This window comes from Melanotaenia boesemani, chromosome 18, assembly GCF_017639745.1.
Source record: "Melanotaenia boesemani isolate fMelBoe1 chromosome 18, fMelBoe1.pri, whole genome shotgun sequence".
Classification (NCBI taxonomy): domain Eukaryota; kingdom Metazoa; phylum Chordata; class Actinopteri; order Atheriniformes; family Melanotaeniidae; genus Melanotaenia; species Melanotaenia boesemani.
This window is the reverse complement of record NC_055699.1, coordinates 3571845-3596926: the sequence shown is the minus strand read 5'-3', so window position 1 is coordinate 3596926 and position 25082 is coordinate 3571845. Positions and strand designations below refer to the sequence as shown.

General features: G+C 38.6%; 2 protein-coding genes across 2 annotated transcripts in view; both read left to right on the top strand.

The window, feature by feature from the left end:
- Positions 1-5593: 5593 nt before the first annotated feature.
- On the top strand, positions 5594-18939 carry tfr1b (transferrin receptor 1b). Its single transcript, XM_041968656.1, has 19 exons — positions 5594-5680; positions 7698-7746; positions 7919-8126; positions 8370-8601; positions 9852-9989; positions 10140-10224; positions 11468-11587; positions 11738-11833; positions 11935-12074; positions 12215-12384; positions 12466-12585; positions 13059-13144; positions 13221-13284; positions 13357-13424; positions 13506-13579; positions 13766-13856; positions 14167-14394; positions 14518-14667; positions 16580-18939. The coding sequence occupies exons 2-19, from the start codon at positions 7714-7716 to the stop codon at positions 16787-16789; spliced, it is 2313 nt and encodes a 770-aa protein (XP_041824590.1). The 5' UTR covers positions 5594-5680; positions 7698-7713; the 3' UTR covers positions 16790-18939.
- Positions 18940-20472: 1533 nt separating this feature from the next.
- Positions 20473-25082, top strand: part of tnk2a (tyrosine kinase, non-receptor, 2a) — a 28495-nt gene continuing 23885 nt past the window's right edge. Inside the window, exons 1-2 of the mRNA XM_041968798.1 lie at positions 20473-20691; positions 23276-23362. The gene's annotated coding sequence lies outside the window, so the exon portion shown is untranslated. The remainder of the gene's footprint in view (positions 20692-23275; positions 23363-25082) is intronic.

Sequence of the window (25082 nt, the reverse complement as noted above, 5' to 3'; positions counted from 1 at the left end):
CCTGGATTTGCATGTGTAAACGATTTTGATGTTGTCCATCAGTGGGGTGTTCGTTTGTATTTATTTATTTCATGTAGCCTACTGTTAAACCTCCACTCATTTCTTTATGTTTAGCTTTAATAAGGAAGATAGTTTTGTGTTGTTTTCATATAGTTTGTTTTTAAGCAGCGTGGGACCATCTTCTTGATAGAGAATGGAAGAAACTCTGTTTATGTTATATTTATATGTTGTATTTAATTTATGTTGGCAAATGTGTCAATTAGTTTATGAGTTTCTTGACGAGTCTTGATCCACATCTAGAGGCAAAGAGTGGTTCAAGATGTTTGCACAGTATACAACTTTATTTATAAAAAAAAAAAATCATTAAAACATTTTATTTATATTTCCTATTTGATTATTTAGTCTGTTTGATTCAATAACATTTTTATATGTGTAATGGAAAATTATTTATCTCGCCTTTTGCTAAGGGATTCTGTGGGCAGGGTAGGAAGACATATTTCCAGTGGCCTTTGAAGGCAGCATCGGCGGAACTCAAATTATCGCACCTGTGTGACCCAAATCTCGCGATAGTTGCCATAAACGTGAAGGAATTACAGCTGCGGTCTCAAAAGGACCAACTAACAACTATGCTGTGAGCAAACGGTCTGTCTTGTCACCATATAACACAGGTTATATTAATATTTATTTTTATTATTATTCATTTATTTTATGCCACCGGCAGTGAACCCACAAACACACCACAGAACTTCCTCTATGTGGAATATATAATTAGCACAATGCATTTCCTGCTTCAAAATGTCAGATTAAAAAATGTCATTTTAGTGGTAGGATTGTTTCACTATTCCTACATTTATTTAATATATTTAACTCTCATATAGAAATAAACAGAAACTCTCTCACACCATGCTGTTGCAGAACTTCTGAATCAATGCAGGGGAGAATGTGCTTGCAGCAGCAGAACCAGGGCAATGAACTGATCTGATTTTAGTTATTTTCCATTATAATCAACTGTCACATGGAGTGACAGACCAAGCTGCAGTACAGACAACAAGGCAGATCTGATCTGATAAAGTGTAGCACAACCAGAGAAGGCATTTAGATAAAAGGAGAGATATTTGTAAATGCATCTCAGGTATGGATGACGCAGTAGGCACTAGCCTGACCTTGACTTGAAGGTGTGAGGCGTTTTGTGGATAGTGTCTACATCACATCCACAGCTGGAGTGTTAACCTCTGCTTAGCGATTCAGATGTGGGTTAAAGGAAGTTGGGTTTATGTGCTCAGAGTTTAAGCTAATGAGGGAAATGTTTTGGGGAGGAAACCATGTCAGCAAAAGGCTTTTAGCTTCCACACTGCTACAGGAACTGTCTTTTCATGCCATTCTTCTTATTGTTATTTTTTTCTACTTTTGTCTTATATGCTACCAGTTTTTCATGGAAATATTTATACATCCATCTGCTAAAGAGACATTAAGTACACAAAGCTGAACTAGTTTACCAGAACAGGGTGCTAACTATTTAAAGGCTTCAAAAAGAAAGGGGGCCCTTAAAGAAATGCAGGTTTCAGATTACACAGATTTTTCTTTACTTGTTAATCATGTAAAGCTACACTGACGTGAAACCCAAGAATAAAAAAAAAAATACAGAGCTACAAATGAGTAAAGTAGATTAAACTCCTTCTGCTCCCTGGATCAAATATTGCATTTTTTATATCTCAGTCTCAATTATTCAATGTTAAGCTGTTTCTTGATTCTCTTCGTCTAGCCTCATCTTTAAAGAAGAAGAAATAGTTGTGTCACTCTTAAGTAAGTATTGACTATGACATATAATTGTAGCCATGAGGCAGTGAACTGATCTTAAAGAGTAAATTTACCCACATCTCTGGACCTAACTCCACTGGCTGCATGTTTTTCAAACATGTTAAAAAGTGTACAAGCTGTGAGGTAGGATGCATGGAAAGGGGAACATGGATATGTGATTCTGAAGTTCCTTCAGCAGAGAAAAGTTCATACATATATTGATTATTTCAATAGTAGGCCGATATCCTTACCAAAAAAAAAAAGGTTTTTAGCCCTTTGAGTCCTACGTCTGTTTTTAGGTCTTTACTTAAAACTTGCAGACCCATAATGAACAGAGTACATCTCTGCAACCACACAGCTTGAAAACCTCTGAAGTCATACTAAAAGAAAACTTGTAAGATGTGTAAATGTCAGTATATGTGTTACTGGTAAAGGATAATTGTTCCTCTAAACTTCTATCAAATCACTGTAAAATATGTGAACATCATTCCTGGACGTCTGTGCCAAAGTCTGGCATCTTTGCTAAAGCTCCCAACTAGAAGACCTTGAGTTTTAAATGGTTAAACCTAATAAAGTATTTTTGTTTTCCAACCCTAAGCAAGCAAAGAACAAGGCGAACCCCATCAGGAAGTAGCAGGAGCCTCACTAAGGAAATCTCTTAAATGGCTTCCATTAAGGCAAACTTGACATTATTAAACACAAATGTTTAAATTTTCTGTGATGGTCATTTCTTAACCCCAACCAAGAAATTTAAATATCCAAACTTAACTAAGGTCAATGTCTGAACCAAACCAGAAAGCAACAAAGGTGTTTTATCACATTGTTGTTGTGTATAAAGCAGCATAACCCATAAATAAAATATTAATAATAAAAAAAAACATAATATCTGGATGTCAACCTTATGTCTCATGCTTGGAAATGTCTTATGTTATCACACCATGAGTTTAGTAAAATTATATTTCATTTTTTAAAACGGCCATTTACATATGAAAACTTATTTTGTTCAATATTCAAGTAAAGCTTATTTGACCTTTTGAAAATTGTAATCAAATAAGTGTTAAAGTTTACTGCATAACTTTGGCATAATGATTTTTAAGCAAGTTTATTAAAACTGACCTTGTCTTGTTTATGATTTGTTAGCTAAGAGTCACCAGTCGAACTAGAAAACATAAATCTATACTTTGAGAACAGATGGGACAATAATGACAATTTTGGAGACCTCTCCTGAAAAAGGGATGTTCATATTCATCCTGAAAGTGTTTGTTTTTGCTGTTTTGTTTTTTTTAGGACAAACCTGAGTCTTTTTTTATTTGTGCTATGTGCCATCTTCTTTTATTCCTCACAGGAACACATACTAATATCTACACATCTGAACAAATCTGGTATATTTTCCTTTTAGAATTAAATTAATTTAGTTTTAATCTTACATAGAAATTTAGCCAATTTAGTTCTGTATATAATGTTTGTTCGATAATCCCTGTCATTTTTAAACACAATAGCCAATCACCGTTCTGCTTATTGTGTTATGTACACATTTATAATAGCTTTTCCAACACACATGGCAGTCATGCATAGGTATTTTTGTAAATTATTGTTCTTATAATGTCCTCCTTAAATGCTTCATCCATCAGTGTTGAATCCATATTTCTATTTTAAATCTATTTAGAAATCTAACTTAATAAACATTAAAAACTCATAATGTCAGTTTAGGTCATCTTGGCCTTTGGTGGTTTGCACTGTTGCCTCACAGCAACAATGTTCCCGGTTCAAATATCAGCTGGAGCTTTATATGTGTTTCCAAATTCTCTGTAGGAGTTACTGTGAGTGGTTTGACCCCCAAACAACCAAGACATTCATTAAGCATCAAAGCTCTGAGTAACACATTGAGATATTACTGTCTCAGTCACACTGTGATTTTGCGGTATGTGATCCCACAGATCTGCTCTTGCTCAACCATCTGTGCTGCTGCTTTAAGACGTAAGAAATGTTGTACCATCCACAGATGGAGGTTAATTCACCCTCAAGAGAGAAGTAAATTTAACACAAAGCACTAAGGTGACACCATCTGGGACAGTGTTGCTATTGCACAATGTGCTCAAGTGAAAGGCACACATAGTGAGAAGTCTCAGTGGTACACACAATTTCTAGCACTGTATCCGTCCTCTGCTGTTAGATATTTAATAATGTCTGTTGTTGCATCTAGAATGGGAAGTAGGATTGTACTGTCATTAAACAAATCCATAGATTCTGATATTTTATGAAGAATTGTTTACTTTGCTTTTAAATTAAGTGTTTATTTAAAATAGTTGAGTTTATATTGTCTTAATTTGCTGCAGTTGTACTATATATTTATAAAATAAATTAATAGTTTTAAACATATGCTTTCTCTTTTATTTGTAGAGCACATAAATTTAACATTGTGTGGACGTTCGTGCTTAAATTGCTGAGAAGATATAGTATGCAAGTTCCCTTTATTAGTTCCACAATTTATAATAAATTACATAAGGTTAAGATAACTTTATTAATACCTAAAGGTAGATTGGATTTGCAGTGAAAAAGAAACCATCATTTGTACAAAAACAACACAATAACAGACAAAAAAGGACAAAAAAAATGCACAACCACAAGAAAGTGGGGACTCATCTCTTCTAAGGCCACTACATATGTGCATGAAAAAAACTGTAAAAAAAAAACATAAATATAGATATATATTGGTCATTTCAGTTTTATCAAGTGTTCTATAAAGATAAAGCTCACTCATTTTAGGTCAGCTGCTTTTCAGCTGGAACTACTAGCATAGTCATGATTACCATATTTGCAGAAGGTCTGGTGAAGTTGTTTGAGATCTACAACAATGACTAAGACATCATTTATTGTCTACAGAAAGGAAATGATCAAGGCCTGCAAATAGCCTTATATGACAGTTTCCTCATTTATTGATTCAGAGGTTCCCACCCTTTGGAGCACTTCACAGTCTCAAAAGCTTAGTAAGAGACCATCTGCAGAGCAGTTATAGAATGAGATCATAATACTGTAAATCTCTCCTCCCCAGGATGAGGTGGTTTCCCATCTGTTGGCACCTTTTGTAAAGAGCATTGATTGTAGAGTTGCCTTGTGCAAAAAGATGTGAAAGGCCTAACTCTTTGTTCTATTAAAATGAAAGTGACAGCAAGAAAAGGAAGATGCAGAAGACCACAGGATGAAACACCTACTCACGAGTCACTTATGATACTCTGATGGATGAGTGCCAGAGACATGTCAGAACCATTAACAGCTCATGTCTCTATCTTCATCCAGCACTTCATGTGACTGACAGCAAGGTAAAAGTTGGTGGTTGCTGCTTCCAACACAGTGGTTAGGAGTTACAGCTAATATTCGCTAACAGTTTTGTTTGTACAGTTTTCATCATGATAAGTAGTGATTTGTTTTTTATTTTAATGCACCTGTCAAGTGAGCTTCAGACATGTTTAACCAACAACATTAAAATAATATTTTCATTGTGTAGGTTCAAGATATGCACTCTTTGTTTTCATTATCTATTTCCTGGTAGTGCATGATCAAATCTTATAAAGCTTACATCATTTGCCCATTCAGTCACCACATTATTTTAAAAATATCATCTTCGATTTGGTCTGGCATCAGTGCTTTTGGCAGGATGTTATTATTTCTTTTAATTATTTATTTGTCACCACGCTAAAGGGTCTATGTCTCTCGGCCTTTTTTTTTTTTATCTTTTAAATTAGCCAAATATACTTCCTGCTTCCATAGAACCGCCAAATACACGTCTACCATGACGTCATGACGCCCGGAAATAGAACCATATAAAGGGGGATAGGACCACTAGACCGTCGAACCATCGGCTGAGTCATTTGCTGGGTATAAGGTGAGACTTTTCGCCTATAACATTTATTAATTCATCCAGCCGTTTATTTTTCTTTACATTACAAGCTTAGTGGTTCGTTTAGCTTCTATGAGGTTTACATAATTACGTATAGCCACGACTTAGCAGGTGGTGTTTCCGGTGATGCGTTTTGCTAGCTAATACAGTAATGTTGTAATCTCAGCTGGATCCCACCAAAAAGCAGAATTACACTGACAATGTGAATGTATTCTGTGGTTTGTTGTAGCGCAAATGTGTAAGCTTCGTGTCCGTGTTTACTATCATATGCAACTGAATGAATATTTATACCCTGACGAAAATAGTCATTTTTCCTCAGAGAAAATGAGAAAAGAGTAAAATCTCCCTAAACGTTACTTTAAGAAGTCTGTAATTGACGAGGAAGGCGCGTGTGGATTCGTGACAGGATGTAACACCGTTAGACCTTTTTTATACGGCATCCTGCTGGCTTTTATCTTTTTCTTTTTATAGCAGAGGTTGATGCATTTGCAATTGGAGCAAACGCTCGTAAGCAAATGAGTGAGTAGGTCTGCATCTTATTCTACTTTTACGCTGTCATTATCGGGTTGATCGTAAGAAAAGTCTACGTAAATAAATTCAAGATTTAAAAGAAAAAGACGAGAGAGGGAGAAAAAAAAGAGATGACGCTAGAATTCTAGTTTTGCCAATTTTCTTCAGCCTTTATCATTAACTTGGTTATTGATGCCAAAAACCCAAATGCAGACTGAAAAGCGTTGCAACTTAAAACTAGTATTGCTTTATGCATAATTTTACAATTAAAACAAGAAGGAAGCCCTGTGGCTTTAAACCCGCAGTTCTTTCTTGACTGATCACTGAAGAAGAAGAAGAAAAAAATATCAGTCTCCTAAAAAAAAAAAAAAAAACTTTACAATTTTGTCCTCCTTATTTACATTAGTAAAGGTAATTCATATTTTGGATTTTGTATAAAGAATTGCATATGAGGTCTCAACACATCAGGTAAAGTTAAATCCTTTCTTCACCTCAGCTTCACAAAAGGATGATCGATTGTGTTGCATTACTCGGGGCTAAACAGCAAATTTAACCAGCCTATGATGTAAGTTGGCCTATAATTTGCAAAGAAGCAAGAAAATCATTTAGTTTGTTCAGTCAGACAAATAATTAAATAAAATGGAAGCATTTTATTTCTGTTCTATTGCAGCTTTAACCGCCGCACATCAGTTTCTTGTAATAACTCCTCCTTTTCAGGAAGGAAGATGAAACACTTTACTGGTTTCAGACTCTGTGGGTATTACATCAGCCCAAACCTGTAAGGAAACAAACTTAAAAGGGCAAGTGTATTTTTTTTTTGTCAGTTGTTTCCTCAAGTTTGAAATGACTTGTCTCGCTGTCGTCTGCCATGTTTTTCTTTTCAACAGCAGATAACAAACGCCCTGTAGTTTTGTTATGAGGAAACAACGTCTCGGTATTAATGTCTCCAAGTGTTTTATGTTACAGCTGAGGCACATTTTAATTTCACTTAACAGTTTTGGCAATGCAAAGGCTTTATTTTTCTTTTTCTGAATTAAAATATTTAATTCTTTCCAGTTGCCATGTGATGATGAAGTCAGCTTTATCCGAATATATTTTGTAGCAGAGTTAAGCCACTTAGACCCCATCTTTACGAGGTTATTAATAAAGAAAGGATGATGCAGCTCAAATTTATTACCACACTGAATCTGTCTGGTATTGATTTATGTTGCCCACAATAAACCAGGAAACCAGCCTAAACCTGTATACAAAACTCACTGTATATGACCCATATACAGAACACTAGTTATCTAGAATCTGCTCAGGAAAAAGGAGAGTTTACACTGAAAACTCCCTTCAGCCTACACTCACCCATAACGGTCAAGTAGAGGGGGAAAAAAAAACAAAACGCCTCACTGTTGCAAACCTGACTCATCTCACGCCCACTTTGTCTCCCCTGTCCTTGGTGCCTTCTCATTTCCAACCTCTTTGTCCCTTTTATTCATTTTTTTAGACCAGTAAGCACAGCAATGGATCGGGTGAGGTCTGCATTCAACGGCGTGGTGAGTTTTTGTTACTGACTGTAATGTTTTGTTACATTCTGTGGAGGCTGATTCTCTTAACAACTTTAAATTTTGTTTAGATGATCTGACCTTTGTAACTATTTGACTGGTGGCTTCGTCTGTCCAATCAGGAATACATTGCTCTCATATTTTCTGCCCTTATCTTTTCCAGATGAGGAGTGAACGGTACAGCAGGTTCACTCTGCAGCCAGCAGAGAACGGAGAGAGACACGCCGAGGTCAAACTGTCCGACGATGCCACAGATGACGTCACAGAGTTGGAGGCGCAGGGCTCGCCGAGCTTCAGGCCCGCACCTCTCCGCCGGAGCCGGTGGACTGTTCTCTACGTGGTCCTGGGAATCCTGCTGATATTTGTTATTGGTTGGTCACACTTACAGTCTCAATGTTTTTCTTAATGAGACATCGGTGGAGAAAGTAACGGTTAAGTTTTTAATAGACTGACCTACCCACTGTTTCCTCATTTCATATCTAGAAAAGATCAAAGCAGCAATGAATCATCCTAACTTTCTTATTTGTTCCCACATGCATTCTCAGTAACACTAAGTTGCTTTGTTACATTGCAGCACTTTAGAAAACCAGCCTGGTTTTGTTTCTAAACTGCAGGTTACGTGGTTGGATACGCCAGCCACCAGAAACCTCAAGGGGAGCCTGTGGACTGCGGGGTACAGAAGGGTGTTAAAACAGACGGGACAACAACAGAACGGACCATGACAACAACATCAAGTGCTCCAGCTGCACCAGTTGCACCAGCTCCAGAACCTCAGCTGAACTGGAAGAAGCTCACTCAGTTGCTTGCAGAGAAACTCACCAGTCAGGCCTTTGAAAGCTCTCTGAGGTACATTATTCTTGCTTACACCCATAAATTACATGTTAAATGTGTTCTTTCTTCTCACCAGTCAAACAAACCGGTCTGCAGTTGCGATTTCGAGGTGTTTCCATTAAGTGGTGTTTAGCACATTAGCCGTTATTCTTGTAAAATCGCGTCCTGCGAGACTCTCCTTTGAGGAGGAAGGAGACTTCAAATTTTTTGTGAATCTCTGTATTTTGCTGTTTGCTGTCAAGGATGGCAGGTATATATTTTTTCTTTAATTATTTGTGAAAAATAATACTCATACCGCGCCATCTTTACCTGAAATGAACTGGTCACATGACCCGATAGGTCACGTCCAGGGACCTGTGTGATATACTTCTATATCAACACATCTGAAAAACCACCTCATGAGAGCGTAAAAACTTTTTACTGATATTTGAGATGTTTTTTGGAATTCTAGTGGTAATGGAAGCGCAGTTATTGTTTGATATAAACAGTGTCATTAAAAAGATGCAGTTTTGGCATTTGCCTCATCTGGTTGTGAAGGAGGAGAATTTTTATTTTTTTTGTTTTACTTATCCTGTCCAGTACCGCAGCATAAGGTAGTAAACTTTTAATTACACCAGTGATCAGACTTATAGAGTTTATATAAAAACAAGTTCATGGGTGAAAATGTCACAGCAAAGAAACGGCCGATAATGTTTCAATAATATTTGTGAAGATTCACTCAAAGCGCAGCTAAACCTGTGTATTCTTTGAGTACAGAAGATTAACCTCTAATCTAATCAAGTAAGTTCAGTTGTGTGTTTGTATAAATCCTTCATGATGAGTGTGATCTAGTGAAATGGTAAAACCGGTTGGTTTTATTCCCTAGCATGTGTCCTGTTGTTGCAAACCCATAAAAGATGAGGAGAACAAGGAAATAGTTTTTCTAATGCAAACCATCATGTCCAGTATGGCTGCGTAAGAATGAGATGAGACCGTTGAACCTCTACGAAAAAGCTGTCATTACATTTTCCCAACGACTAATGTAATGACCTCCTAAAATAAGCTAAGATATTCATGTCAGTTTCTGTAGAAGTCTGAACAGTGTCTTCATTCACATTAGCCTGACATTTGTGGGTTTCCTCTTTTTCCCTGAAAGTCATCTGACGTTCTTACTACATGGAAAAACCAAGGCGTCTCGGTTGATTGGCACATGAAAGAGAATTGGTGAATTTCAAGACCAAGCTAAGATGAAGCTGACTGGAAAATAACATGCCATGTCCCTGCAGGGAATTTGATGAGCTCAGGCGCTCAGCAGGAAGTGAAGAAGATAAGAGTCTGGCAAACCGCATCTTTGACTCGTTCAAGAGGCTGGAGATGAAGCCCTGGACAGACATCCACCATGTGCAGCTGCCGATGCCAGACAGGTTGGCTTAGTCATCTGGCTCCGGCCAATTTCTTCTGATTCATCCTGTCAGATCATTTATTTATTTATCTTTTGTGAAGCGTTGTGTCCACCTCATGTTAAATAGAGAAAACAAAGGGACATTTTTGACAGTTTTGGATTTTCTTTGCAGCCAGCGTCCAAACCGTATTCAGTTTGGTTCAGAAGTCTTTAAGCCTACCGGGTATTTGGCCTACAGCGCTGTTGGCAGAGTTCAGGTGAGTTAAAAGTTGGAGAAATTTCTTTCAAATTCACTCATTAGCAGCTGTATCACAAGACTAAAGCTAACTTTACATTAGCAGGGTGTGGTGGATGTTTTCTGTAGATGTGGAGTTATTTTATATTCTTGTGTGGAAAAAGAAGTCCACTCACATTTTTTTTTTCTAAGCTTTTGATTTGTGGATTTAGGATGTGGTCTTCGATTGGATGATTATCTAATACATGGCTATGCAACATGCTAAACATCAAACCTGCATCATTACAACAGCACTGCCAGCGATCGCAACTAAAACTGCAAAAACTATTCTGTCTGTCTAATTTTTTTTTTTCTGCAAGCTGAACAAAAGTTTTCCGTCCTCTAGAGTTAAATGTCATTCACAAATTTGCCTCATTAGCTTCCATTTCAGTATGTTCATGTGTCTCATCTTCTGTTGCTGCTGTCATAGTGTGAACATTAAAGGTTTAAGTAACTGCATACAGAGAAAAGTTGTTTCACTTTTAACTTTAGTTTTCTAAGGTTTTTATTTGATAGCCGAAATGTGCAGGTTTAAAAATCTGAGTAAAGTTAAAGATCTGTAGCACGCTTGAACGAGGACCAGCTGTTTGTGTGTAATATGGTGCTGCCGTTGGCCTCCAATGCATCAGTGATTTGGTTAGAGTATAACTATAACAGATTTGTAATGAAGTGGAATTTTAATTTGAATTAACACCTTGACACAGTTCAGTCTGATTATGCTGCTAAACATGTTTATCTGTTGAGCTGCCACTGAATTGTCCATATGAGATTTTAGTTTAAATCATTCATTAATTTAGTTGTTTTGGCAGAAACTGGTTTCACACAAGTTACAGGCTGATTTGCTAAATCTAGAAGAAATTAGTCATCAGATGTCTGTTTACTTGTGATCAAGATTTCAGTGCAAGTGCAAAATAATCTAGAGAAAATGGAAGGGTTTCTGTGTGCAGCCAGAAAAGGATTGCTAGGCTGTTGTTTCAGAATGGCACAAGCTGATGCACATCTGCCGCTCTGGTCAGTTTAAAATCTCTTATAAAGATCGGGTGGTGTGTGAGACATGCATGAAACATATGAAGAATTGTAGTTGCACAATATAAAGCAGCTTTTAATTAGAAGTGTAAATCCTTCAGGACTATTGCAGGGGTACGATAAGATGTTTTATGGATAAAACAATGAAATTTAAGCGTAATTTATTTTTCTCTCACTCTTGCTCATGTTTGTGCTCTCAGGGCCGGCTGGTGTACGGCAACTACGGTCGTAAAGAGGATCTGGATGTTGTACAGAAAGTTGTTGAGCTGAAAGACTCTGTGCTGCTGCTCCGTGCAGGAAATCTCACTTTTGCTGAGCAGGTATGTGTGTTTAAAATTTCCCCCCTCACTTAATGAGGTGGAGGAAAGAATGAGGAAGAAAAACTGTTAATGCTGGTGGGAAGAAAACGACAAGAACGCAGGGGAACTTTGGTTATTCAGGAAAGCTTGTTTCTGATCATGTCTGTTCAGGTGAACAATGCTGCCATGAAGGAGGCTGCTGCTGTCCTAATCTACCCCGATCCTCAAGATTACCCATTTAACACAGACACAGAACTCTATGGACATGTGAGTCTGCAGCAAGCAGCTGTAAAGTCTTAGTTTCTATCCACTGAGTCAAGAGTGATGAATTTAAATTTTTACTATTTATCTTTTTGTGCATTTTCCAGGTGCATCTGGGCTCAGGTGACCCCTACACTCCTGGATTCCCCTCCTTCAACCACACTCAGTTCCCCCCAACTAACTCATCTGGCCTACCCAAAATCCCAGCCCAGACCATCAGCGCCAACGTGGCTCAAACTCTTCTAAAGTAAGACACAGAAATGGCCTTATACATGTGGATAAGCAGCTGTTGTGCTAGCGTGTGTTCAGACTTTGACCACAAGAAAAATCACTTTAGTTCTTTTTCGCCCTTTCAAACTTTTCATTCCCACTTTTTTTATTTTTTAGGAAAATCGGTGGTTTAGAATCAAACACAAGCAGCGGTTTTAAAGGCGGTCTCTCGTCTGTGTCTTACAACCTGGGAGGCAAAGAGAGCATCATTGTTGAGGTGAACAACGTGTTGGTCAACAGTGAACTCCACAATGTGTTTGGAGTAATCAAAGGATTCGCTGATCCTGGTAGGTTTCACTTTTTTTTTATTCAAGACTTCATTCTAAATCAAAGACGTGGTGCTAAGATGTGTCTGCATCAAACTCCAGATCGCTACGTTTTGCTGGGAGCTCAGAGAGACGCCTGGGGAAACGGTTACGCTAAAGCCAATGTAGGCACCTCTGTACTGATGGAGCTAGCCAAGGCCTTCCATGAGATGGTGGAGAATGGTAAGAGATACCACACAGAAGAAAAAACGTAGGTGATTGCAACGTTGGTGCAATATTGCTTAAGAATAGTTACCTGGTGTTTTTCTGAAAAGAAGCATTTGAAGCCTGATTTTGGCTGCATATGCTGGTGGTACCCAGCTGGCAAACAAGAAATGTCCACATGACCGCACGATTGAAACACGCCCGGCCAAAAGATGGTGATGTAGCTGCTACTGTACACTGGCCAATCAGATGGCTGGAAAAACCAAACAATAAAACCCAGACAGTATCTTCATCCTGCAAATCTGTGTTTTCTGTGTTTTCTTTATCCGTGTCTCCAGCTGTTTATGCCACGTAAACAAAGTTAATGGTCCATAGTGTGCACAATCAGATGCAAATAAAACAAATAAATGTAATGGGTCTACCTCCTTTTTTATTTTAACAACTCTACAAAGTTTCAGTATTTGTCCTTTTTATTTATTTATATCTTCTAGATGGGTTCAGGCCCAGGAGAAGCCTGGTGTTTGCAAGCTGGAGTGCTGGAGAGTACGGCAGCGTCGGCGCCACCGAGTGGCTTGAGGTAGAAACTACACCAGCCAGAAAATGAAAGATGTTCCGCATTAGAAATCAGCTTAAATGTCTCTTTTGCTTTTTAGGGTTTTATATCCTCTATTGACAGAAATGTGATAACCTACATAAGCTTGGATGGAGTCGTCCTGGGTACGTACAGAAGACACACACCAAGCATGTCTTGTTAAATTTGTCAGTGGACTGAGTGTGTTTCTTTGGTAGGTCATGGGAGTTTTATAGCCTCGGCAAGTCCGCTGCTCTACAGTCTTCTTCAGAGCACAATGAAGGAGGTAAAAAGTAATTTAATGTTGATCCAGTTCCTGTACGAACAAGTTCGGTTTGACTGAATGTTACTCGCCTCTTACTTGCAGGTGAAGAGTCCTCTTGGTGATGGCACAGTGTACAGCATGACTGTAAGAAACAACGGGAGCTGGGACACCCAAGTGTGAGTAGGAAACCAGAGCTGACTGTAGGAAACTGGCCGAATGATTTTATTTTAACTGTTCAGTGAATTAATTTTCTCAGCAGGTTTTTGCTGTTGGTGTGTGTTTCACTTTATATCGATAAACTCAAAACCAGACTTTTATCTATTTTTCTACATAATATAATTGACATTTTGTGCGACCTGCAGAATGAGGCCAATGTCGATGGATGATCCTGCTTATCCCTTCCTGGCTTTCTCTGGAATTCCTTCAGTCTCCTTCCACTTCATCAAAACCCAGGTGAGTCTCTGCCGATATTAAAACAACAAAAGCAGACTATTATCTTTTTTTTAAAAAATGATTTTAATATAATATTAATGTTTCATTTAAGAACTGAAACCACCTTTCAGACCTTTAGTTAGTCCAGAAGAAGGCTGGATGGTTAAATTGGTTTTTAAAATGTTCAAACCAAAATGGTTGAAAAGGCAAAACTTCAGATGCACAAGATCAATTTTTTTTTTCATTGCTAAATAATCACTAATTATAAAATTGATTACCAGGCATTTGATGATATGCATAAAATTTCTTTCATCTGTTTTTGTGCTTTAAGATCGAGTCCTACGTTTACTACGGCACCAGCCTGGACAACAAGGATCACCTCTCCTACCAAACCAACCGGCGTACCAGCGAGATGACGGCAACTGCGGCGCAGTTTGCTGGTCAGATGGCTCTGCGACTGGTCCACGACCACAAGCTGAGCCTGGATGTGAATCGATACAGCAACCTGATCAACAAAGCTGTGCTCACAGTCTACGGGCGCATTAAAAAGCTCTTGCGGGTCTGGTTCACAGTTTGAACATTCTTTTTATTCTGTGTTCATGGTTCATATTTAATGTAAGCTTCTAGTTCAAGATATGAAAAGTATTTGAACTGATGTGTACACGTCCCTTTTCTCCTGTAGTCTGGTGAGCTGAAAGATGTTGATCCTGAATGGTTGAACCGTGCACGAAGCTCCTTTAAGCGAGCAGCTGATGGCATCGGCACCGCTGTTGATAACACCGACTTGACTGACCCGGAGGCCAGTCGGATCCTCAATGACAGGATCAGGATGGTAAGATGCATCATGTCCAACCTGAGCAGAATATAAGTTTAAACTAATAGTCTGAGTTCAGAGATCACGGCGCTGATGGAGGAAAAGGAAACTCTCTAAGGAAGAGATTAAGAGAAATGACTTCATTAACAGCAGGAATTAATGTGCATGTTCAGCAAATACTGAAACCTACAGATCACATCCAGTCTTACTGGATTTAAATGTATTGTACACCCATACATCTAGGCATTAGGTTCAGGAGAAAAGGCAGTTCTAAATTCATAGACCTGTTTTTAATTTGGTTTATTAATCTATATTTAAATAAACTGACTTATTTAATGATTTATAATTACAGTGAAGATGCATTTTTTTTTTTTTTTTTTATTTAAATTCTATTTTATCAATATTTATTTTGGATATGGATGGATGGATAATTACAAAATATTATAATTTTATTTAAGTACCCTGCCTCTCGCCTGCTAATTGCTGGGATAGGCTCCAGCTTCTCCGCGACCCTGAGCTGGACTAAGCCAGGGCTCGGCAGCCGCTACCACTCGAAGCCATTTGGACCGTTTTCCACAGAAAACACTGAGCCACAAATCCCTTCCCTTATTTTATATATAAACAAAGTGTGTGTTTATTAAATCAAAGAACGACTGCAGAGAAAACGACATCACATTTCTGCATGCAACAAAAACATTTTAAATAATAAAAAAAGACATTGGGTTGAAGTTTACTTTCAAGGAAAATACCCAGTATGAGTCTTTGTTTTTTTTTTTTTTTTTTTTTTTTTTTTTTTTTTTTTTTTTTAATGAAATGAAATTATCCACCGGCAGCAAAGCAAAGCAAAAATGCTGTTTTTTCTCTGTGTGCCGTCTGGCGCGTGCAGTCAGCGACTACCCAAAAAATAAAATGACACTTTTACTGAACAATGAAAAAACATGAATATATGCAAAATGGCAGGTAATTAAAATATTTATCATACTTGGTTGTGATTTCTGCTCCTGAACCTCAGCGTACAGCGTCTGCACATCAGGGCCGTTTCACCTTCATCTTTACTCAGGCCTGTAAGCTCATCTGTGAGGTGTTTTAATAAAGTTCATGTTGGAGAACACCTGCTAAGATCAACAGGACTCCAAGAGCATACCTTTTCATGTTCACATGAACGTCGGAGAAAGCTTTCCAAGTTTCGAACACAAGTTTCTCCAGTTTGGGGAGCTTTTCAGTAGCACACTATTTGTGATTCTGAGCAAGAACGGACCTCTGACGGGCAACTTCTTCAAGGTCGGCTGTCAAGCGTTTAAACTTGGACATCCATACGTCTTTGTCTGCTATGTCGGCCAGTTCCATCTCAAGAGCACGTTGACCCACACCTGCCAATGCAGTTGTATTTAGGATGGATCGAGGGGGAGTGACAGAGAAGGATAATGTAGTCTTTTTTTTTTTTTTTCCCCTCTCTGAACTCAGTCGTTTCCCAAACAACGTTTGCGGTGATTGCCGAATGTAAATACTCTGAATTTATCACGTGAGCTTCTTTGAACTCTCTCAAACTGGGGAAGTGAGACAGCGAACCTTTCTGTAAATCTCCGGCAAGCACGGTCAGCTTGTGCTAGAAAGCCAAAACCTCCTCCAACATGTGCAGGGCTGAGCGTCCTTTCCCCTGAAGAGCTGTGTTCAGCATGTTCAGGTGCGCTGGAGCCGCAGGTTGACGCCCTCTGGACTAAGCAGGATAATTATAATTAAAATAAGTTTATTAAACCAAAGTACTTTATTTATCCCAGAAGGAAATGGCAATTTTCTTAATATATTAGATGTATTTTATTAATATTTATGTTAATTTTAAATTCAATTTTCTCTTATTGGACTCTGAATTGAACTTATAGTTGCATGATGTTGAAAGCTAATATGATTGATGTGTTTTTATTATTTTTAGGTGGAGCACTGCCTCCTCTCTCCATACGTGTCGCCCATTGACACGCCTTTCCGCCACCTCGTGTTCGGCCGGGGCTCCCACACTTTAGCATCCATCGATGTGTCCGACACAAAGCAGCTCCGCACCCAGCTGGCTCTGGCCACTTGGAACCTGAAGGCATGTGCCAACGCCATGATGGGAAACGTGTGGGACATCGATAATGAAATCTAAAAGCAGAGATGCGAGCTTGGGAGTTGCTTTTGTGTGAGACAGTTTATTAGAAAGTACATTTTAAAGTTCTGATTTAAGCGGGCAAGCACAAGCTGACTGTTAGAGGTCCCGTACCTTAATTCCAGGGTTATAATTAGGTTTTTTTTGGGGGGAAGGGGGCTTATCTTACAATTAATCCCACAAATATTAACGTAGAGAGGAGGGAAAATATGAGATTTAAATATTAAACCATCACCGAATACTTGAAGAAATACTACTGATAAATTTGCTGGCTCTCTTCCAGCTCCACCGTACGCATCAAACCAGGCGAAGCCTTTGCTGCAACCTCTTGCCATCAAAGCACTGACACCTTATTTCTACTGTCTTATGTTTTATTTATCAGTGGCAGTGTCCACTATAAATGTTTAGTCTTTTCACTACAGCGTTATCGGAAGCAGTGCCTTCCATAATTATGACGGTTATACTGTCGAAAGCTACGGCAGCATCTGCTACAGAAACGACTCCTCAACTGTTGCTAACTAAATGGAGCCTCGGAAAGTTCGATTTCCATTGTCCTGGCAGTAATCTCTCCCCTTTTGGTGCAGAGATTGTATTTATTCAAACTACTTAAACAATTAGGTGTGTAGTTTGCCAAAAGGAACGAATTAAAGGTATTAAACGGTTTTTTAATTGGTTTGTCCACAAGCAAGTAGAAGCTAAAAGAGATGAAATTGTCTTGATATTTGGAGATTAAATTGTTTAATTGTTCACTTGATGGCGGTTCACATACTAAATTTTAAAGGAAAAGCATAAAAAACCTTGCAGACACCGAAGCAAGACCCCAAATGAGCTGATTGGTTAGAGAATTTGCAAGGAAGCCGTTTATGTTGCACAGTCCAAGTTGGAGCACTTATCGGTATTATCGGGAGCAGTGCCTTCCATAATTAAAACACATTATCGGGAGCAGTGCCTTCCATAATTAAAACACATTATCGGGAGCAGTGCCTTCCATAATGATTGATGATGACGGTAGTTTTTGCCTACCATTTTGTGAGGTCTTTTGTTTTTTTTTGGTATGTGTGTATTTATCGGGAGCAGGGTCTCTCATATTTCACTTTAAAGGTGGAACAACTTATCGGGAACAGTGTTTCCCAGAGTTTTATACTTGACATATTTATTTGTTTTATTTTTATGTGTGTTGCAACAGTCCTCTGGACCTTCAGTGGTTTCCTGTTTTGATGATTTGATTGTTTAATTATGATCTATACTGTGTCTCATGAGAATGAGCCTCATTCATACAGGATCAACTTTACAGGGGAGGTGGACAGCAAAATCTTTCAGGCTCTGATTTAAATGTGAGGAAGTTGTAGGATGTTGTGTGTGTGTGTGTGTGTGATGGATGCAGACATCCAGTTGTGGTGTAGACTTTAAAATTGTAAGGTAATCTGAGCTCTGAACAAACGTGATTCCCGTACTGGTAGCTTTCATTCTAACAGAGGCTTCCTGATATTGTCTTCATGTAAGGGTAATTGGACAACTAGCAGGCTGCTTTCATCATTGGATTTAAAGTTGGTGACCACCTCCCCCTGAGAAGTGATTCCAGTTTGAATGCGGCTGTAGATTTCAGACTTTTCCAGGTTAAGTAGTTCAACACTGGTCAATGTTTTAAATGCACCGTATTTGTTGTCGGTAAAGAAAAAGATCAGTCAACCTTGTCAACTCTAAACCTCGTATTTCAAACTTCAGTTACCCGCGCTGTTCTACACATGAATTCACTCCAAAAGCCAAATTTAGCTTTGCATGCATTTCTCCTGCACTTATGCATTCAGAATCAGAGCTTTTACCCAAACGGCTGTTAATTCAACTACTCTCACCTTTTTTTTCTTTTTTTCTTTTAATCTGAATTGTATGTTTTAGGTCTCTGAAATGGATTTAAAACATAGTAACAGAGGAGGGGAAAAAAAACAAAGATAATTTCAAATAGTTTGCTTTCAAAATCAGTATTTTTGTCATCTGTTACTAGACTTTGTAAGAATCGTCTAGCTAGCGCTTAGGTTGCTGGGAAATGTATTTCTCCTCACTGTTCAGCTTTGTTTCTGCAATATAAAAATGTGTGTAATGTGATTTCCAGTTTCAGATTTAAGACAAGTGTCATTAAACCATCGAGCATCTCTCTTCTACATTTTTATTTCTCCCCTTTTTAAATGGATAAACATGCACTGCTCACAAAAATGAACACATCATTACCGTGTAACTCAGTCAGTCCCTCTTCTGGGACATGAGTCTGTCCTGTTAGGAAGTAACACTGAATCAGTTTCACCTGCCGTTGTACAAATGGAACAGACAACAGATGGAAATGAGAGGAATAAGCAAGGTGACCCCAGGACCAAAGGAATGGTCCTGCAGGTGGTGGCCGTAGACCATTTCCCTGTCTTCATCCTTATTGGCTGATATTTGGTCACTTTGGGGTTTTTCCAGTGGCCTCATCACCAAAGGTAACACGAGGCAGTGTCTGCATCCAGAAGTTGTTCAGGTGGTGCAGCTCATCCAGGTGGTGCATCATTTGTGCACTGTGGCAAGTTTACTGTGTCTCAGTATCGAGAGCATGGAGGGGATACCAGGATGGGGCTGTAGGAGGACGACTATCTGCTCCTTTGGTTTGGCATTGGTTGTGGTAGTCTGGGAAGGCATATCCTTGGAGCGCCGCACCGACCTTCAAGGGGCCGGACAGAGGACCCCTGACTGCCGTTAGGTACCAGGATGAGATCCCCGAGCATCGTCAGACCATGCTGCTGCAGTGGGGCCTGGGTTCCTTCTGATTTGTTTACTATACTTGAGATTCAAACATTCTTTATAACAAAATTACTAAAATCAGTTATTTAATACATTTTATGTCATTAAAAGATAGGTCATAGACAAGTTGGAAAAAGTTACTGTCAGAAATTTAAGTCAAACAGCATAGTTATACTTATTGGCCACTAGCAGATTCAAGTTGATTTATTAAAAAATTTTAATGTTTTTTTTTTTATTTGGCCTCTTTGAAATTTGTTATGAACAAAATGGTAAAATCCTGCATTAAATTTAACAACACATTCAACATTACAGTCCACTAAAGACTTTATTTTCCTTCTCTGGCTTCCCCCCTATTTTTACTATTTAAATACCAGCAGCGAAAGAAACACCCAAATCTTTCATTCAGTAACATTTTCACCATCTATATTCAATATTTTTACCAACATGTTAGCAGATTATCTACTGGTGAAATTACATAGTCACTATAAAATGAGGGACTTTTATATAGCTACTAGCATGATATCCTTTGTATGATTCTGATCTGTTTTCTGTGTTAAGACTTTATCCAAGAACAGACGAACCAAATACTGACCCTTAAATTAGGCATTTTACATGTTAGCTGTTTTGATTTGGAAAGGAATTGGAGGATGAAGTACCACAAAAATCAACATACTGCCAATTAAAATTAATGTTATGTATCTCGAAATTTAGTTGATCCTTCAAATGTACTTTAATTTTTTTTTTAGCTATTTCAATAAGTTTGACAGAAAAGGGATATCCAAAAATTAAATGTACATTTTTTTAAAATGATAAGATGTAAGAGCACCACAAACGTGCTTTTATTTTAACTACTAAACAGGAAGTGCTAATCCAGGTAATTCCGGTCTAGCAGCAGCAGAGCGTCTTGACGTTTTTGACGCACTGTGACGCTCAAATTCCTGCACGCGCACTTGGAAAGCGTTCCGGTTCCTGAGAAAATAAACAGAGATAACGGATCTGCTCGAAATCATTCGATTCACGATAAAACAGCTCGGCATCTCGCCGGGCTGTGGCGTCCGAGAGCGGCGGGAGAAGCGAAGACTAGCCGGAGGAAAAAGAACCGTTTTCCCGCATAAAGCCCATCTTCATAGGTTTGTACGCCGGGGGTTATTTTTCTGCTACTTGCTTTGTATTAACATGTTGGACCGAAAACGCTGCCAATTTTAATAAGTGAAAGCAAATATAGGAGAACAGCTGAAACTGTCGTCAAACCAAAGCTGAAGCGACAGGGATTCCACTTAATGTGACCGAGGAGAGCTAATCAGCTTTAGACCGAGGATCAATGAAAATCATCAGAGAAGTGACTTCAGTTTACAAGCGTCGTGTTTTGTGACAGCATGAACTATATCAATAGCTATATAATAATAACTCACGATTAAATATGTGCTTTATGCTTTTCAGACTTGAGTCATAAATAAATGTCTTCTCCACCATCTTTACACGTCAGTTTGATCAGCAGCATTAATCACTCATCTGCTGCTCAGCAAACCTGAGAAAAAACAGCATTTGTACAGTTTGTTCAGATGTAATTAAATTGCACTACACAAGCCAGAACTTTGTGGAGAAGAGATGTGACCTATGTTTAGCCTCTCATCCTGCACTTCATTAGGAACATTTGTAAACCTGCTTATTCATTCAGAAAATCGTGCAGCTGCAGAAAAACCTGCAGAAGTCATAGCAGGAAAGTTTGGACCTAACCTGCCTTGTTGCTACTAAAAATGTGGGGAATGTTCTCTTTTCACTCTGCGAGTTCATTTTAATTGATCACAGGACCTGATCATCAGGTTAAATAGTAATTAAACAAGACCTTTTTTATTTATTGAGGAAAATAATGGTATTACATTTCTGGAGGGGGTAAAAATATGGGAGCCTGAGTGAAATGATGCTCTGTGAAGGTGCAGAGCAATGTAAATAATCCAAATCTCAATGACTGGAAGCCATTTATATATCATAAAAATATGTCTATTGGTAACGAATTACTTTACTAAAATAACTTGTGCTTTTATTCTTTTAGAATAAAATAATTTATATCTCCACAAGCATTGAGCTGACACCCACATTAAGAAAAGAAAGATATAATGTGATATGTTTTATTGTTAAAATGTTGAACATAAATTGATTTTGTCTTTCCACATGCAGTGGATCAGATTAATGTCTCATTCACAAAATGTGATTAAGTTATACACATGTGACTGCTTTTACACAGCTAGGACATAGTCTTAACCAAATGTTAACCAAGAGTAGAACACACACAAACACACACACCAAACGTGTCTGCCTGCACGACAGGTGACCTCAGGTACTGTGTCCCACATCCTTACTGTGTGCACAAAAATAAATCAGAGTAAAACAATTAATCCTTGACAAAAAAGAGCTGAATACATAAAATAGGTTGCAGGTTTAAAATTGTAGTACTGGTTTTGTTTAATAGGTGCTAGAGTGCCGTTTGGGGTGAGTAACACTTTAAACGGACCATAAAAGAAGATGGTACATGTACACAATGTTGAAGTACTTATGCATAAATGGATAACATTTAAGACCATCATTACCCTCCGCAGGAGTGGTTCAGAGAAAGACCAGAAAAAGATAAGACCCAGTACAATGAATTGCAGAAGCAAACAAGTTAAAACAAAAGGACATCACAATATAAAAACAAAGTGAGTTTTCAGACAGGATTTAAAAGGCTATAAAGACTCTGCAGTGTGAAAATTAAGTGGCAGTTTATTACAGAGTCTAATGTTTGCCACCATAAAAGCCCAAACCTCTCTCTGCTTCAAGCGAGACCTTGGCTGAATCAAGAACATCTGGCTGGGATGTCTGTGATCTTTTGGGGTTCTAGAAATGGAGCAGAATGGATGAATAATTGAGTGCCTTTCCATTTAAATCTCAATGTGAAAATGGACAGGAAGCCAGTGTAAAAACCTGCTGAAACCAGCGTGATGTGTTGATGTCTACCGGGACCAGCAGCACTCGGGACCAGCTACAGGTGATGGAGGGATAACCATACTAGAAAGAACTGTAGTAGTCCAATCTGAAAGTGTGAATAAAATTTTCCAGGTCTTTTACAGGACAAAAGGATTTTACCTGTCTTATGTTAATGCTTCCACCATCAGGGAACAATGAATTCTGAATTAAAATAGATTTGAGTATTTGGGCAACACTCAATAAACGATTGAAGAAAAATAAAATCAATATTTTACTCTCTCTCTCTCTCTCTCTCTATATATATATATATATTATAGTTTATATATAGTTTTACTATAACTATATATAGTCGTGTCCCAACATTGTCAGATTTTTTTACTCAAGGTCTAAAGTTTTATGAAATTTTCATGCAGAAAATAAAGAATTTAAAAGCCTTGAAGCACCACATGTGTGGAAGTACAGTATACCAGTATACTATCTTATTTAGCTTCCCTCGGTAAAGCAGAGTATCACAACCTAAAGCCAAACTGATGTGATTGCTCAGAACTCAACCTCAGGAACTGGACTTGGATTCTCCTCCCGGCTGTGTTCCCTGTCACCGTCTGCTCAGTTTCCTTCACTTTGTCGCAGCTGCGAGTTATTGTGCTTTTCTCTTTGCAGGAGCAGATGGAGCTTTGAGATCTTGTTGAGGCAGTTTTTGACATTGATAACGTGGTTTAAATCTGTGCTGACTGCCTCGTTCTCTTTTAGATGCGGTGCAGCTCCATTCATGGCTGTTTGCAGGTGACCTACGGTTAACTCCTGACTGCCACTGGTTGGCAAGAAGACCTCTGCAGGGTAAGAACAGGTCTCCAAACACACTGATGAGGTCATTGTGACCACTCACAGCTGTTTCATAGCATCAGCCTACCAGACAGGTATTATAGCATGTGAAGGTTTATTAGACTATAAGTTGACAGTTATGACATTTTCAGAAGTCTCAGAGATCCAAGAACAAACAAATTTAACCAACTGTAATGATGTTTTGGTTAATCTGTCATACAGTTAGTTATTCTCTTTCACTTGGTCTTGAGAAAAACACACTTTAAATTTTCTGAATGGGAAGAAACTTGTTAGCCCACTTCCCATATGTCTCCATGCCTAAAATAACTTTCTCTTCATTTTTGCATAAATTGTCAGGATCATCTGAAGCATATCAGTTCCTCTTTATTTTAATATTTTTAAAGTATCTGGTTGTTGATACTAAAGATGAGAAACCATCTAGGTTTTAATCAGTGAAAGGTGCAAAAGCCGGTGTATGTGTTAGTATCAAGCGGCAGCCTCGGCTGGTAAAATGTGAAGCCTATGTGGAAGTGCAAAAATTCCCCCCTCATCCACTAGGGGCTCCAAAACAGAGTCAATCCCCATAGACGTTAAAAAGACCAACTTCACAGCAGAAATAAACATGTTTAAAGCCTGGTACAAAAAACATTTTAGGATTAATAAGTCAAGTTTACTTTTATGACAACTGTGAGGGGGGTGAATTTTTTTTCTAAGTAATCCGTTTGGATGTTTTTTAAGCTTGAAATTCGGCATAATTAGGGATGTGTTGTTTTGATTGACAGGTATCCAATATCTGTGGAAAGAAGGGAGAGTGCAGCACAGCCGCGGTTTGTAGCCGGCTAACAGCGCGCCTTAGCTTTTAGCCCGCCTACCTTCGTTAGCTGGTTAGCTACTGTTAGCTCCGGGTTAGCTCAGTTAGCTCTTAGTTACAGGCAGCTCGGAGTTTGATGGGTATCAATCATCCACCCCCACCTTTACAGCACCCCTCTCAGCTCCACCTCGTTACCCAATTTTGGATTTTCCCAGAATGACAACATGAGTGACGCTGCCAAGATGGCGACAGTGGGAAAATCCCAGCAGATTAGCAGTTTCTGAAATACTCAGACCAGCTTTTCTTGGCCCAGCAACCTTGCTACGTTCAGTCACGTAAAGCCCCCTTCTTTCTCATTCTGATATTCATTTAAAGCTTCAGTAAGTCGCCTTGACCATGTCCACATGGCTAAATACATTGAATTGCTGCCATGTAATTGGCTGATTAGCTATTTGTGTTAACAATGAGGGAGAGCTGCATATTGGAATTTTGAAGAGGCATATGCTGCCATTGAGGTGGCATCATTTTGTGGGATCAAGATAATTATTAAAGCAGGGGAAAAAAAAATCTGCACAGCTCCCACCAGGGAAGCTTCATGGAGCCCAGGGCAGCACACATGGTCCCGTCTGGTCAGATCTGCCTTGTACTGAGAATATGGAGCATCATGAAGGGAAGAATGGCACGTCAGCAGCCATGGGCTGTTGAGCAGCTGGAATTCTCTATATGATCCTATGTGGATAGTCCAGACAATCTCGGGTATTTGATGCTTACATGAGAGTAAAGCAGCCATGTTCTCACCAAGTCATTCACCTGTGAAAGCAAGCTAAATTTAGCTCTGTTATTTTTAGTGTATGCCCTAATTAAATCATGTGCACCATGGAGAGAAAAGCTCAGATTTTGTGCTCATTTAGGCCACAAATGAGC

Excerpts from the sequence above, each read along its gene's own strand:
- tfr1b (XM_041968656.1), top strand. The coding sequence starts at position 7,714 with ATGGATCGGGTGAGGTCTGCATTCAACGGCGTG. Across the intron at positions 7,747-7,918 it reads GGTCTGCATTCAACGGCGTG|ATGAGGAGTGAACGGTACAG; the intron begins GTGAGTTTTTGT and ends TATCTTTTCCAG. Across the intron at positions 11,834-11,934 it reads ACACAGAACTCTATGGACAT|GTGCATCTGGGCTCAGGTGA; the intron begins GTGAGTCTGCAG and ends TGCATTTTCCAG.